Raw genomic sequence first — 17,485 nt, 5'->3', positions numbered from 1 at the left:
AAGACTTTCTAAGTTACAAAACATTCCTAGTTGGTGTGATGAATGGCAGCTAGCTCTAAATGTTGACAAATGTAAGTTAATGCGGATGAGTAGGAAAAACAAACCCGTAATATTTGGATACAGTATTAGTAGTGTCATGCCTGACAGAATCACGTCGGTTAAATATCTGGGCGTGACGTTGGAAAGCCATATGAAATAGAACGAGCGTGTGAATGATTGTGATGTTGTTGTTGTGGTCTTCAGTCCTGAGACTGGTTTGATGCAGCTCTCCATGCTACTTTATCCTGTGCAAGCTTCTTCATCTCCCAGTACTTATTGCAACCTACATCCTTCTGAATTTGCTTGGTGTATTCATCTCTATGTCTCCCTCTACGATTTTTACCCTCCACGCTGCCCTCCAATGCTAAATTTGTGATCCCTTGATTCCTCAGAACATGTCCTACCAACCGGTCCCTTCTTCTTGTCAAGTTGTGCCACAAACTCGTCTTCTCCCCAATTCTATTCAATACCTCCTCATTAGTTATGTGATCTACCCATCTAATCTTCAGCATTCTTCTGTAGCACCACATTTCGAAAGCTTCTATTGTCTTCTTGTCCAAACTATTTATCGTCCACGTTTCACTTCCCTACATGGCTACACACCATACAAATACTTTCAGAAACGACTTCTTGACACTTAAATCTATACTCGATGTTAACAAATTTCTCTTCTTCAGAAACGCTTTACTTGCCATTGCCAGTCTACATTTTATATCCTCTCTACTTCGACCATCATCAGTTATTTTGCTCCCCAAATAGCAAAACTCCTTTACTACTTTAAGTGTCTCATTTCCCAATCTAATTCCCTCAGCATCACCCGACTTAATTCGACTACATTCCATTATCCTCGTTTTGCTTTTGTTGATGTTCATCTTATATCCTCCTTTCAAGACATTGTCCATTCCGTTCAATTGCAGGGAAGGCGAATGGTCGACTTAAGTTTATCGCGAGAATTTTTGGGAAATGTGGTTAATTTGTAAAACAGACCGCATATAGAAGGCTTGTGCCACCTATTCTTAAGTACTGCTCAAGGGTTTGGGTTCCGCAACAGGTCGTATTAAAGGATGACATCGAAACAAATCAGAAGCGGGCTGCTAGATTTGTCACCGGTATGTTCGAAAACACGCAAATATTGCGGAGATACGTCGGGAACTCAAAGCTGAATCACTGGAGGGGGAAGGTGACGTTCTTTTCGAGGTGTAGTAGTGAGAAAATTCAGAGAACCGGCATTTGAGGCTGACTGCAGAACGATTCTACTGCCACCAGCGTACATGCGTAAGGACTACTAACATAAGAGAAATTATAGCTCATATGGAGGCATATAGAGTGTCTCTTTTTCATCGCTCTTCCTGCGAGTGGAACAGAAAAGGAAAGGACAAGTAGTGGTAATAGGGTACCCTCCGCCACACACTCACGGTAGCTTGCCGAGTATAACGGCAATGACGCAACAAAGATCAGGCAGGTGTACTCCTGACAGAACAGGCGGCGAAAAATGGCAAACTTTCGTTTAACATCATAATTGTCCGCCTCTAATAACGCCCACAACGGACATATAATCCACTAAACTTAATGCAGATTAAAGACGTCGAGAACATGTATTTGCATAGAATCGGTGGTCAGCATTACATTACCCTGGCAATGCGACTAAAATGTATCGAATGAAGGTCGTAAAACACGGGTTCACGAGAATGTTTTACCTCTCTCCGTGATATGACCCCTGCATTGCGGATTGTAACGTGGAGTTGAGAACTTTAAGTAGGTCACGAAGAGATAATGTGTTCTTTAGTAGCGTCTTCGCCGTTACACAGGAACATGGAAACCAAGCGTGCAATCGGTGCACAGCGCTTGCGTGCCATCGACTTGTTACTCGAGTCAGCCTCGATGGGCGAAGCCGCTTAACTGTGATAACACTCGACCAGAAGGTGGCTGCTTTGAATCCTGGTTGTGACTAATTTCGTTCGCAAAATTTCGCCCTGAAGTAGAGGGGAGCAAGTGGGATTTTTTTTTTATTTTTTATTTTTTTTGACCACACGAATGGGCGCCAAAGGCCTCGATCAAATTCCAAGCCCCTCTGTTGTGAAGGAGTTCATGGCGCCATTGATGGCAGCCTATCTACTGAGGACTTATAGATCGGAGGCGCTTTCGATGCGACTTTACGTGGCGGAACCGGATTTGAGCCTCTACTGCTCTTTCTTTTATACTCATTCCCAATCATAGGGAGCTTTATACCACACAGCACCTCTCAGTGTTACACAAAGCAGAACTGCACAATTATACAGGGTGATTCGAAAGTCAAGTCCATCAGGACAAATAGTGTGAATCGGAACTCCAACGGCAATCTTTCAGAAGTGATAATACGGAAAAAACAAGAAAAAAGTCTAGTAAAACCTGACTCTAAAATTCGTTCCCTGAGAGCTATGACGACTTATTTTCAGTGCTGTGAAACATCTCTTCTACTGCAAGCTCTTTGCTTTCCATGTTTTGAGAGGAGGTTGTATGGGTCAAAGAGAGAAAACGTCAAGTAAACAAGAGCTCTAAAGTGCATTCCTTGAGCTGTGAGCGCTTGATCAGCAGATGAGATGTGTTTCACAGTAACGACGATGAAAAAGTGCTCATATAGGTAACTTGTAAGGTATGGGTTCTAGAGCTCATGTTTACTGGACATTTTTCCTTGTTTTAGTCCATACTATCTCCTCTGAAAGTTTGTCGTTGGAGTTCTGATTCACACTATATTTTGTCCTATGTGAGATGACTTCTGAATCACCCTGTATAACGGAGATAGGTAACGGAAAACGGGTACATGTCCCAAAAGAGCTGTAATGATCATTTTACATGGCACCACAGGAAGGTGAATCTGTGTCTATATTCCTGAAGCTTCTAGCAGGATGTCATTGTTATAAGCAGTACATACCCGATGGTAATTTACTTCCGAAGGGATGTGAAATGAGTGAGTGAGTGAGATATATATATATATATATATATATATATATATATATATATAATTATTTCGGGTGTGAACATAATAAATTTATGGTTTGAGCTCGTTACAGGTAATTTAAAAACTGGGGTAAAATATAAAACTCAATGAAACGTCCGATAGTCTGCTGTAACTGTATTGCATTCTCAGCTGCGCCATCCAGAATAGCATTGCACTACGTACGCTATTTATTGTGCGCACGGGATGCCCGTGATATTTTGCAACGCTTGAGAAATTTCATTTCTTAAATACGCACTTGCATGAATTCCCCAGTATATGAGTCACTGACAAGCGGCATATTCCCTGTCCACTTCTACGACTCTAGTCACATTACGAGTGTGCCGAACAAACATCTTTGTGACTCAAACTTTGGTCGCCTGCTTGCCGGGGCGAGCGTACACAGCAACCACGCAGGCCAGTCACCTCCGTCGAAGAACCGCAAGGGCCGGGAATGAAATGACTCATTCGTCGGGAAACGCGCGACGGACGTTCAACAAGTCTACGATTCACGGCTTTAGAATTGCCGCGCTGGCGGCCGTAATGCTGTCGTACAGTGAATTCCCACGTGAAGTTACAACAAAAAACGAAGAACGTGAATAGAAATTCATGCCCTCCCTCCTTGTTGCAGTTTTATACACAGTTTGTGGAAGAGAAAGCTCTCATTTCACACGTTGAGTTCCTCAAAGATATCACACGGCCGTGACAAAGTATCATAAAAAGATCGTAGACCGTCTCCGAGGTATACTGCCCATACTCTAACATTTAGAGGGATCGTTTTAGTATCTTATTTCACCATTATGAAGCTCACTCGTAAACGATGTAATTTTTCCTGACCCACGAAACTATTGAAAAAGACTTCATGAGTCAGTTCACTGTCATGGAAAATTTCTAACGTGTGAAATGTTTGTGTCGCCTGATATATACCGCCCCTATAAAAACACAGAAGGTAAGCCGAATCTAAACTGTTGAATATGTTCATAGACTAGTGTCTTGGTGGGCCACTGCCACATCTACACTTACGATTATTATTTACGGCTTACAGCAGGCACACGTGCGTACTGGTTCTGCCCATAAACTACAGCACAAATTATCAGTCAGCCCACACCCGGTAGCTTTGAAAATTTTGTTATCAGTATTGGCTTGAATTTATCAGAAGTTACGTGTCAATGTCACTGTTCTCGTTACATTGCAGCGTTCTGCAATACTATCGAACGGAAAAGCTGTGGTTATTAATATGAACAACCAATTTTTAAATTTATACTTCGTATGGTGGTGACACCGTGCATTTTAAAGTGTACGGATGGGGGGGGGGGGGGGGGAAGAATTGTAAATCACTTTGCCAATCTCGTCTTCTACATAGCGTTAGCAGACGATTTATTGTTACATTCTTCTAGTCGTCTAGAATGAGCTGGTGTTTCTAGATTTCATAATGTGTGCACAAAATATGTTTCCGAGGTAGGATTCTTCCTCTAATCTGTATTGAATCTTGTCAAACTTCGTGGCTTAACACTGAGACGGAAAGAGAATCCAAAAACCCTGCGAGGTAAAACTGGAAAAGCTGAACAAAGAATGAACTAGCAAAATACTTCGCCGCGAGCCGGTGTAAAACTCCCTGTTGCCTACGAGACTAGTAACGAACAAACGTAAGTAGAAATACTCAGGGAAAACGAATTGTTTACAAATAAGCCTAGACATTAGATCTTACCCATTAAGAAACTAACTCATCATTTCCTGTAGCAAGTAAGCTCACTAATACCTAGAAATAGAAGTAAAAATGCTGCTAATACTAATAAAATGCAATGTAGATTTAAGACCCACTAATGTATAAGGTGGCGGGTTACGATGTATGAAATAATTGGACAGAATAAAGAATTTTTATTTTATTTTATTTTTTTTAAATAAGGAACATTCAAGGTTGATATTACTATGCTGAGGGCAGGCGTGGTTGTATCCAGTGATGTCAACATTGTTATCGGAGACGGGAGGCTGACGAAAATAAAAAAGATACAGCCTAGCTGGAACGAGAGGATCCAAAGATGGCCGTTCTATGAAAAGACATCCGCTTTCGCCCCCGTCTTCACTCGTAAAAGAGTTGAAATTCACCAGATTAGTGCTTTACTTTCAACGTCGAATTTCATGTGTACGTTTAAGACGGGCAGCTACGATGTATCGCAGGTAGCCTGGACACTACTCTTAGAATTCGCTAAACAACTGTACGAGTAGGCTGGGCATCCTTCAATACACACACATCAATAGCCACACAATTACCACAGGCGGTATACTGTATGAGATGTTTCCATATTACAGACCCTTTCTTTCAAGCAAACAGCAAACAAGCAAGCAAACGCTCCATGATACAACCGCTCTACGGTTGGAAACTGCTGTTGACACTTTTTCCGTGTTTGCAAATTAACTTTGGGGTTTTTGAAACCCGTATTCTGCAAAATACGACTTATTTCTTATTTTCTATTTACAAAAATGGGTTTAGACACCAATGTGAGCCTGATTTATTTCTGAAGTTGCGTTAATTGTGAAAGTGGATTTTTTTACAGGCCGCATTGCATTTATGCAGGGGTTTACAGCATGTCATATTATCCGCTTGTGTATTATTGTTGTGTTCTGTTGTTTTGACTAACTACATATACTTTTTTCACATCTTCCACACTTGCCCCTCAGCTGTTATCGCACGTTTTCATACACAGAACGAGATTTGGGCGTAAAGTTAATGGTTCAGAAAGTGGCTCTTCAATTAGAAATAAACAAGAAACATAGACGGCGGAAGCAGCCCAATTATACGCTACAGCTTGGTTGCATTCAAAACTACTTCGCAGCAATGTTTATAACACAGAAACGCGTTGAGAGTCAATGTTCTCTTAACGGTACCACCAAATGAGCGTCCTAGGAGGAATGGACAATATTCGGGGATATGATTGGAACAATCATTCGAAGCAAAAACGTCTAGTAAATTTGGGCTCTAAACTACTTACCATCAGAGCTATAAGCATGTTGTTCAGTAGGAGAGATGTGTGTCTCAGTAGTTGAAGACGAAGAAGTGCTCATCGCTCTTAAGGTATGTGCTTCAGAGCCCATGTTCATTGGATTTCATGCTTCGAATGATCGTTCCTATCATATGCCTGAATATTGACCATTCTTCTTGGGGACACCCAGTGTTAAAATATTACACGTTTAGAATACGTAGTTACATAGCCTCCCATTTCCAGCAGCAATTTTAAAGCCTTAATTGTACGAAGATATCGTGAAACGTTTCAGCGCGCTCTATATTCTGGAACGCAGGGAGGGAAGACGTTCAGAACCGCGTTCGTTTTTGGTCTACTTGAATAGTAAGTGGAAATCATCATTGTAATAAATTTGCCTTCAAATAATTTCGCAGTTGGTTGTCTAACAGAAGCTGAATACTTCCCTCGCGACAAGCGTACAGTTCGCATACGAGAACAACGGTATTTCCCAAAGGCCCCGCACCCCTATGGCCGTTAGCGCGTCTGCCGGCTGCAGCGAGCCAATTCGGAGTGAAAGTAGCGCACAGCGTCTAATTTTACGTCTGCATTCTTGCATGCAACAACCAATCGAACCAAAATACATAATAAATTTGCCCGTGTCTTTCATTTTCCATACAGTATTACGAAACAGCTGGAAATTTGCTAGTCATAATTCCTTGTTTCAGTATTGGGGCCGCTGGAATCGCTTTTGCCAGAGACAGATTCACGTGTTGTTCCCCTGCCTTTACAGGGGTAATCGCTGCACTGTACAGTCCGCTTCGGAAGTAAACAATACGACAAAAAAATCTCGTGGTTTTCAGGTTACAACACTGTTTCAAATGGCTCAAATAGCTCTGAGCACTATGGGACTTAACATCTGTGGTCATCAGTCCCCTACAACTTAGAAATACTTAAACCTAACTAACCTAAGGACATCACACACATCCATGCCCGCGGCAGGATTCGAACCTGCGACCGTAGCAGAACACTGTTTCCCGAAACATTTTAACATACCAGTTTGAACAATTATTTCGCAGATGTTACTTGATTAATTACAAGAATTCCTAATGAGACTTTTTAGATGACTTAGCACGAATAGTTCTCACGAAAATAACGTACACATTATCGAATGACAAGTCTGCCACACGGACAGACGCATTTTCAAAAATGGTTCAAATGGCTCTGAGCACTATGGGACTCAACTGCTGAGGTCATTAGTCCCCTAGAACTTAGAACTAGTTAAACCTAACTAACCTAAGGCAGGATTCGAACCTGCGACCGTAGCGGTTTTGCGGTTCCAGACTGCAGCGCCTTTAACCGCACGGCCACTTCGGCCGGCAAAGAGCTTCATATATCACATGGACATATCGAGAAAGTGACTGCTACGTTCACAAAAGCTGCGCTTTTACTGAAAATGCGACTATTTCAGAGCTTGAAACATGTGTGTACTGGGGCGCGCGAAGAGTCCGACAGGCAGTTAAAAATAGTGCCCGATGTTCATGTCCCACAGCACTCAGCCTCTCGTCTTGTAAAAAGAAACTCCTTAAGTACTGAGTTTTACCGCATACAATTCATCTGTAAGACACATAATTATGTGGAACAGACCATATAAAGGAAAGGAATATGTGAATCAACGTCGGCATCGATTTACTAACACGCCGCGAACACGATTAGGTATTCAAAATAATTTGTCAATACTATTGATTAGTGATGACGCCTTATTTCCAGCAAAAGATTGTTAAGAAATTAGTCATGGAATGCTAGTCGCGTAAGCTAATCTGGGTATCCAATGAGAGTACTGATAACCTGCAGTTCGTTTCTCAACTACTGATAAACTCGATCGCCACTGAACATTTATTCCGTGGCGCATATAAAGGCCAACAGAATATGCAGTGTCAGGACACGCATTCTCCGAGACCCATGGAAAATACGAATCACGTTTAACAAAGCGAGTTGAGATTTTCGAGTATGTAAACATACTGTCACACCTCAGATTTGTCGAGCTTAAATGCCATAAAATATGCGGTACGGAATTTTCTCCTTGACTGATTTCTATGTGCACAACACTGAACATCATAGGTTGATTTGGAGTTTTCAGAGCTATTCGGGTAAAACAACAGATAGGCGTCTCCACTAGTCAAAGATCTACATTATAACTGCTGATACAGATAAGGAACGGCGAATGATATTACACCAGATTTTCCACCGTGCGCCACTAAGCTGACAGGGATTAAGTAAATATATTCCTAATGTGTATCTCACAATGACTAGTTTCCATTTTTCGAAACACACTGCACATCGGGCCTGTAACTATCAGCCGTGATTTGATATTCACTGCCCGTTCCTAAAGTTGTGATCGAGCAAATGCGTCACACGAACACGCTGAACGGAACGACGGAGCGAGCGAACCGACACCACGTGCATTAACGGCACTTAAGAAACCTCGTCCAAGATGGCTGTGCGCGTGGAGATTCGGCACGCGGCGGAGCAACAGTGTTTAAGCTTGAGCGCTCTCCAAGATACACAGGCCCCGATTCCGTACGGCGGCGTTGGTCGCAGCAAATCACATGGAAGCTGACCTTAGACGAACCAAATACACGAGGTGAGGTGGAGCCGGTTGCTACGTTGCCACATGAACAGCATTGAAATGCGAGCCCCGTACCCACGCTGGGGGCAACCTCTCCGCCAGGGACGCCGCCGCTGCCTGCGCCTTCCGTGAGCTTCCCGCACGCCAGTCCTTTCATCACAACTATAACTGCACACCTCCAACTCCGATACACATGGTACTCCGCATCTACAAAATAGTTGCTATCAATTATTCGTACTAGAAGCCTTTAACATTTCCCCTTAAAACTAAGAAAACCTTACATCGATGCGAATCTGACTGCAGTTTTTACCGCTTCACCAAATTAACGTACTCGGAAAAATTGCTTCCCATATCATACGCCTCCTTACCCCAACAGACTTCGAAAATACAGATCCACTACAGTTGCGCAAAGAAAAGCATCTATTCTACCTCATGTTTAACAGCTCTCACCTGATGTAGCTTCTTGCCTACGAAACTGGTTGTTAAATAAATTTGAAAGCGCTACAAGGCGGTTATATTTTAGGATAACGTGAAATGTATAAAATAATTTTTCAGCGACGAATACTGGACAAGCCACACACGCAAACGCATGTTAAAAATGACTGAATAAAATTTGCACTAAGGTTGGACTACATCCGTTTGACAATGTTTGTCAATCTTCCCTTGAAACATCAGGCTGCAACAAAGTAATTGTGAAAACCGTGTGTCGCAGTATTGCAGTTTTGTAAATAACGCGTATACTAGACTCTGAACCTTTATAATATTGGTTATTACACATTTACTATTCCTAGTGATTGTTGTACAATATGCTGTTAGCTGTTGGAGCCACAACACACATATCTAGGAGTTTCAATTACATTTCTTCCTTTCAGTTACAACAGGTATCTTACGCAGCGACAATGTCTGAAGTTGATTAAATGTCAGGAAATACGTCGCGAACTCTGGAACCTAATGAATATGTCAGTAGCTTAGTTAATGGGGGAGAAAAAACCGGACTTGTCAGGGACCGCCCTACGTAGACAAAAGGATTTTTTCCGTTAATTCAAACCTTTTCTGTTACTGATCTTTACTGCCGCACAAGCAAACTTCGAAAAACAGAATTTCAAACTGCCATTCCATAACGGATAATCGTATCGAACATGTTCTCCTCTGGAACAGCTGGTGTTTATTTTTAACAAAATGAAGTGTATTAGAAGCTCGGAGTGAACGTCTTCAAATGGATCAAAAGTTACAGAAAATTATCATCCGAAACGCTGACAATATAAATCATAAGAGCGGCATGTGGGTGTTGTATTGTTGCGCAATAGGAAAAGGCTTCTATCAATGGCAAAGTGGCTGGGAATAGAAACCAAAAGACCGGCCGTGTGGGAGGGGGTGGGGGTGCAGCTTGGAACAGTGCGCCGCTTCCAGGCATCTCCCACGGGGGTCGGTCTAGGAGCGGACCATGGCGGCCAAGGGCAACAGCATCTCTTTACCGGCTGCAGCTGGCAGTGACCTACCGGCAAAAGCGCCCTTGACGCCACAGCTTTCGCGGCCGGCGAAACGAGTTACGACACGGCTTTATTCGTGTACGATATTCCACTCGGATTAACCAGATTGAGTGGTGAGCTTGCAGCAAACGCGGGGCAACTGCACCATAGTCACATGACTGGAAAATTGCTAAGCACTACATCGTAAACTTAACTGCTAAGCACTACGTTGTAAAGTTCTTACGCAGGCCTCGTATTTCAGTGACCGTATGCATTCTAGTCTACATGGAACTTATATCTAGAAACATCGGTCGTGTTTACTGAAACAAATCGAGGCCATTTTTGTAAATAAAAACTAAACCCTCTTAATATACTAGAAACCGTTGGCGTTCGACGGCCGTTAAGCAGCACCTCGAAGTCACCGGCGGCAGTAAACAGATCGTGGTGCAACAAACACGATATTTGTCCTCCCGTAAATAAAGATTACACGAAAGCAAACGACAGAGCGATACTGGTTAGTTTGTGTGCAGAGACGCCGAGGACAAGCGCGTCTTTGGCGCAGGGACGCCACTTTCAGTGCCGGCACCAAGTAGGCAAAATTACATGCCAGTCCTACAACCATCTGCGGAACGCCTAGACTGTCTCAGGAATCGGTTAACTTATTAATGGAAATGCGAAGAAATAATATTATTTAAGTAAATCGGAACTAGAACTTATATAAAAGACATACGATTCTTTGACATGGCAAACTTCGTTACGAAGCTCCTATGATTTTGCGGGGGAAGAGGGGAGGTGGAGGGGGGTGGGTGGAGTTGATCGACAGATAAACCGGCGTACCCTAAAACCGTTATCTCCAGAGTACTGCAGGACGCCGCGCGTGCAAAAGTATAATTTGGCGCAATGCTCGAGATGCAGCAAGAGTCATGGTGGCTTACCTCCTCGGTTACATCTCGCGGCAGATGTTTTATCAGGAGCTGCCTTCCGCTGTGGAACTTTCGCTTCAGTTCGTTGACTTTCTTTTTAACTTCCATCTCGGGGTCATCCTCCCAGAAGCCGCAGGTGGAGGCGGCCGCCATGACCTCGGTGGTCCAAAATTTGTGCTGATCATCCTTAAGCAGTGCGCTGTTGAAGCATCCGATGCCCCCCTGCGAAGGGGAGAAGGCCTCGGCGGAGCTGGCAGTCATGTCTCACTCGCGCTGGGCTTGCGCTCTCGCCCGCTGCCGGCTGTCGACTGCCGCCCGAACGCCCCGCGAGGACGCGCGACGCCAGCGCCGGCGCGCGCTCCCATTGGTCGGCGGCCCGTTGCGTCAGCGCGGCGCCAACATCCGAACTCGTAAACTACCATCTCCCTCGGCTGGCTAGCTGGCGGCGGCGGGGGTCACTCAGCCGCGATCGTTTGGCGGTGGACGTTACCCGTTTCAGACCACCTATCCGGCTCTGCAGCGCAATTTGTCTTGACACTCGACACTTCGCATGGGAGATGCTGAGAGCGGCGGAATAGGCAGCATCCCTTACGGTCGCTACCAGCATCCCGTGCGCGGAGTGTCAACTTACATTCTGTGTATAGTACTCAGGAAACCATCTGTCCGCTGATGACCGCGCAGTTTAGCGGCCCACAAACCATCTGTCAAACTACGGTGCCATGCGGGATTTGCATGTCTACCTTGATGACAAACAGTGCTGTTTGTTAATAACCTCAAGATGTTACGCAGTCTTCACGCGGATTTTACTCTGAAATTAGGAAAATAAAACTTTAGTATTGAATGTCAAAGTTCCTCTTAAGCAACCGCTTGAGCGTTAAGGACGATGCTAGAATGCCGTGTTGTGAAGGAACTAGGATCAAGGTATTTCCCTTGAGGTTTAGGAAGACATGACAGACACTACGTGTAAGGTGATGACGGCGAGGGAATCTGTTCGAAAAGTTCCCGAACTTTTGGACTGCATGGTCGTACATTGTCGTGAATTCGTGTCAGCTTTTCACATCGTCAGTTCTAAATGGCAAGTCTCAGTTTCGAAAGAACAGACATTTGTTACTAATGTTGCCTACCTCCGACATCTACCATGAAAAAAAAGGTCTCGACACACAGTTGCCTCGATTTTCCGTGCAAAAGTGTGTTTGACTCCCATCGATCTTCTGTGAATTTGAATTGTGGCAGTGTGTGGATTGCTGTTTGGCACCACGCTGACATAAGAAACTCAAGTCTTCTCAATGGCTGCTTCCTGTCTTTCTGCATCGAGAAAGCCAGTTACTGCCCGTAATTGCCATTCGGTGAGCAAATAATTTATTGACATTAAGTCCATTAAGTGAAGACATAAAGTGAAACGAAATGTGATAATCACACATATGATTTTTACTGTCAGGTATTACTGCTTTATATTCGTCAAAGTGAAAATTTTTGGATTAAAAGATCTACTATGATTAAAAATTTAATTCTCACTTGTTTGAGCAAAGAATGAAAATATCGTTTTCTTCAAGATATGCCTATAAAATTTACTTTGTTTTGTGAGGTAATGAAATAGTAAAGTGAAGAGTTAAAGGGGTACTACCGCTCAGGGGTGGCGGCTCTGAGTTCTAGTTAGCAGAACCAGAGAGGAAATTAAAGAAGAATTCAGAATTAGAAATAAAAAAGTACCAGTGTTCATATTTGCTGAAGACGTTCCAGTTTTGGCTCTTGGAAGAGAATGTTCATGACAGGTCCTGACACAGCGCAGTTTCATTTTATTTTCTCTGGGTCGTTTCAAGAGGATCGCCTTCTGCCAGCAGTTAAAGAACTTGTGCTAAGGCAGAACCCATATGTTGCCAGGATATTGTTCCCAAAGTATCGACAGATGTTGCGGTAGCTGAGTAGCCTATACTCTGGAGGTACAACAAAAGGGTGTATGAGTAGTACACCTTCACGTGACTCAAAAAAGATATATTTCCATCAACACCAAACAGTTTTATTATTCATACGCAAATCTCTCAGCGGAAGTGTTTACCAACGGAAGTTCCTTGAGAACATCCGCAATAAAATAAACTGCATTATGAACGATAATTAAAATTATCAACAGTTTTTGTTTACAAACCAGATGAACAAGAGCACGTGGTGACCGTAGTTGCCCGTTTTCTGACAAAGACAGCAGTATGAAGTCCAGTATCTAGCGTCGACACAGTTGGTTGCAATAGGTGAGGGTGAACAGTAATCTTTTCTATTCATTAAATTCAGTGTATATTGTTATGTTTAGGTGGATATCCCTGCCACAAATAGTGTTAGGAAACATTCACGTCTGACTAGCTCCTGGCGATTTGTTCCATTCTCGAACTGAAGTTGAAAGGGCGGCGTTTTGAATCCATAGAAGACATTCAAGCAGAATCGCAACTAAGTTTCAACGCGAGCCCACCAGGTTGGACGTGCGGCCTAACACACGGCTTTCCGGGCGGGAAGGAGCGCCTGGTCCCCGGCACGTATCCGCCCGGAGGATTTGTGTCGAGGTCCGGTGAACCGGCCAGTCTGTGGATGGTTTTTAGGCGGTTTTCCATCTGCCTCGGCGAATGCGGGTTGGTTCCCCTTATTCCGCCTCAGCTACACTATGTCGGCGATTGCTGCGTAAACAAGTTCTCCACGTACGCATACACCACCATTATAACGCAAACATAGGGGTTACACTCGTCTGGTATGAGACGTTCCCTGGGGGGTCCACCGGGGGCCGAACCGCACAATAACCCAGGGTTCGGTGCGGGGCGGCGGAGGGGTGAAATGGACTGCGGTAGTCATCACGGGGTTGTGGACCACTGCGGCTGCGGCGGGGACGGAGCCTCTCCGTCGTTTCTAGGTCCCCGGTTAACATACAATACAATACAATAAAAGTCTGAACGCGAGTGATTCAGCAGACTTCCAAGTGTATTTACAACTACGGGAAAATCGCTGAAAGTGCTGCACATAAGAGCGAGAGGACTGCTTTGTGGCGGTGGAAATTAAGATGTAAGGTAAACTTTCCTGATTTTTACAGGGATATTCTCGGAAAATTTGGGTAACACCTTGAATACCCCAATTGCACCAAAACGCTGCGCAACTTAATGACAGCGACTATTAATAATATTAACTTCATGTGTCTCAAAGACCGTGTGCAAGTCTTTCAATTGGACGCCACTTCGGCTACTTGCGTGTCCCTAATCTACCGCAATTATCCAACGGGGGAAGAGGTGAGCTGCAGTTTAACGTGGTATCCGAACCAAGTGTCATTCCTAGCGACTCCTCACATCGTTGAGACTTGAAGGCTAGATTAAAGGCAAACTGGAAATATCCGTGGCCCGACCTGAATTCTTCCCACGACCTCTTGGTTTTCAGCCACGAACTTTACCACTAAACCACCGGCCCAACAAAACGACTACTGAAATCGTTTCATTCATCTACACTGCAGGGGCAAACGCAGAGGCTTCTTAACTGAGTACTTTATGATAAGGAACTATAGGTTGGAAATGAAATTTTAGAGCCGGCCGCCGCGGCCGAGCGGCTCTAGGCGCTTCAGTCTGGAACCGCGCGACCGCTACGGTCGCAGGTTCGAATCCTGCCTCGGGCATGGATGTGTGTGATGTCCTTAGGTTAGTTAGGTTTAAGTAGTTCTAAGTTCTAGGGGACTGATGACCTCAGATGTTAAGTCCCATAGTGCTCAGAGCCATTTGAACCGTTTGAAAATTTACATTCTTTTGCATGTTGTTCATCTCATGTGTCACATTGGCTTGAATGTCGGTTATGTCATAAAAGCGTTGACTCTTCGTGTGAATTTCTGCACGTTGTCATTTTGTGGTAGGTTCGTATCGGTAACATCGAACCTCGACATCCGTGAGGATTTTTTCCATGAAAGAAATGCCCGCGTTTCGCATTTCGATCAAGTCGCGGAAGGAGTCAGTACGTCCGGGACTCAAGGTCTGCTGGACAAACTTCGCACACAATTTCTTCAAAACGTTCTGGAGAATGTCATCAGTTGCACGATGCTTTTTCTGTGTTCAACATGTCGCATGCGCATAAATTTCCAACAGCGCAACTACGCATGCGCATTTGTACCTACGTAACTTCCTGGGAATCGAGGCCGTGCGTAAAGTGCATTGCTTCCCGCCTTCGGTGGGAGTCTTTGTGCAAATCAGGCGGCAGGCAGCGGGGCCCATGTGTGTTTGATTGGGTAGTGTCTTGAGGTAATGATGTGAAGCGATTTATGTGTAATAATGACTGCTGACTCCAAAAGAAGCACACTTAAATTTATAGATGATTACAGACAGAGAAGAGTAGTACGGAATGCCGCTTCTAAAGATTATTTGAATTATGAAAAAAAGAGATATGATACCTTGAGCGTCGAATATTAGATAAAAAGTTTCCGGTAGTATCACTGTAAAGAATAAGAACTGTAAGGTTCCATGGAGGAAAACCGAGAAGAATAAGCCAGAAATTTATGAAAAATGTTTATGAAAACTGTGGACAAATACCGGTATTCATGCTATGGCGATTTAATAGCACAACAAATGAGGAGCCTGACATTTGAACGAAAGAAATGATGGGATGTGTGCAACTCCTCAACAAACTACAAGAAATAGAAATAAGGGACACTGATGAGACAAAAAATACAGAATTGGAAAACATAACCTCCGTTCTAGTGGATTCTAGTGTATATGAAATTCCCACATTTTGTTGAGTCCGAGGATGTTAATCTACATAAAATCATCCATATTAAAGTTGTGTAAACAACTTTTTTATGATTCCAGAATAAGATTTTCACTCTGCAGCGGAGTGTGCGCTGATATGAAACTTCCTGGCAGTATAAACTGCGTGCCGGACCGAGACTCTAACTCGGGACCTTAGCCTTGCCCGCGAAAGGCAAAGGTCCCGAGTTCGAGCCTCGCCCGGCACACAGTTTTAATCTGCCAGAAAGTTTCAACTTTTTTAAGACTCACCAGAAATGAGCGAAGACAAGCCCGAAAGATATTCTGTTCCGTACAACTTGAATATAAATTTTAAAGTATGGATTTATAAATTTAATACATTAAAACCATCAAGTACTTTACAAAAATCAACAAAATGGTGTTTTATTTTACTTGCCAGTGTCGTTCATGCCCCGTGTGAAAAAAACGGTAGATTTGTTTTTGATTACAGTTAAAAGCTGTAAGACTCCACGAACTCCACCCGAAGTCGTCACCGAAATCTTTAGCACAGAAGAGTACGCACAAGCTCGCGTGGACAGTTCAGCTATCGCGATGGAGGAGCCAAGTGATAAGCGGTGGCTCGACTTGAGATAAATATAAAATGATCGATTCGTGGGTGTTCGATCGTTTTACAGAGGCCAGGGGCAATGAACACCTCATTCTACACGAGCGTTGCGTCAGTGAGCAATGGCTTCAGCAGTTTCGATGTAGTCGGAAACTTTTGACTTCAAGGCCTCGAAAACCCGGTGTGATTTTTTCAAGAAGAAACACAGAATGTGGCGGAGTTATGTCACCCAATACGTCACAAAAAAGACAAGCGTACGTTTGATAAATTATTGGAAACGGCTAGACTGTTTCAATTTCAAACATCCCCTACATTTCCTTCAACACTGACGTCGCTATAAATACGTATTAAACCGTGTATGCTCACCCCATCCCTACCTCTACCTCTGGAATCTGGAGTATAAGGATTTAATTCATATGTTGTGTGGATATCCATCAATTTTCTACGATCTAATAAGATTTTGTGTGTCACATGTAAAAAGTTAGTTCGTGTGGCATGACAGGTCTCGAAACTGACCAACTCATTTATATAAAAAATGGCAATATCAGAGTCTTGTGCCCCCCCCCCCTTCCAAGAGAAAAATTCTGCGAAAGCCCATGTTTTCATCGCGCTGCAACAGGAAATCACTAGTAGAAGTGCTGCAATTAAAATACCCTTGATTAGTCATCAGTTGCACGCTCTGGCTTTCCGGAGAAAGTTTCGATATGCAGTGTTTTCGGCGAAATTATCGCCAAAAAATGGTTCAAATGGCTCTAAGCACTATGGGACTTAACATCTGAGGTCATCAGTCCCCTAGAACTTTAAACTACTTAAATCTAACTAACCTAAGGAAATCACAAGCATCCATGCCCGAGGCAGGATTCGAACCTGCGATCGTAGCGGTCGCGCGGTTCCGGACTGAAGCGCCTAGAACCGCTCGGCCACACAGGCTGGCGAAATTATCGCCAGATTGCGCGGTATAAAGTAATGTCGCTGCTCTTCCTAACGATATTCACACTAAAATAATGTAATTGCGGCATATGTGCCTTCACACGTTGGTTGTGGTGCTCCGAATTTTTATTCTTAGAGAGCTTTTAGAATAGATATTACTCTGAGGAATGCACTGGTTCTCTTGAATTGTAAAAGTAAAGTGTAAATCAAAAATTGAAATACGAGAATATAATACTACTTAAATAACA

General features: G+C 43.6%; 1 protein-coding gene across 2 annotated transcripts in view; it reads right to left on the bottom strand.

Annotated features, from left to right (window-relative positions):
- The window catches only part of LOC126183786 (ribonucleoprotein PTB-binding 1-like), a 362,605-nt gene extending 351,314 nt beyond the window's left edge, over nt 1-11,291 (bottom strand). For both annotated transcript variants that reach the window (XM_049926024.1, XM_049926025.1), the window contains exon 1: nt 11,004-11,291. In XM_049926024.1, the coding sequence (XP_049781981.1) occupies nt 11,004-11,252 (249 nt within the window). In that variant the 5' untranslated portion in view covers nt 11,253-11,291. The remainder of the gene's footprint in view (nt 1-11,003) is intronic.
- Nucleotides 11,292-17,485: the final 6,194 nt, after the last annotated feature.

This window comes from Schistocerca cancellata, chromosome 4 (assembly GCF_023864275.1).
Source record: "Schistocerca cancellata isolate TAMUIC-IGC-003103 chromosome 4, iqSchCanc2.1, whole genome shotgun sequence".
NCBI classification, from domain to species: domain Eukaryota; kingdom Metazoa; phylum Arthropoda; class Insecta; order Orthoptera; family Acrididae; genus Schistocerca; species Schistocerca cancellata.
Note: the sequence above shows the minus strand (reverse complement) of the source record. Positions and strands in the feature narration are given on the sequence as shown.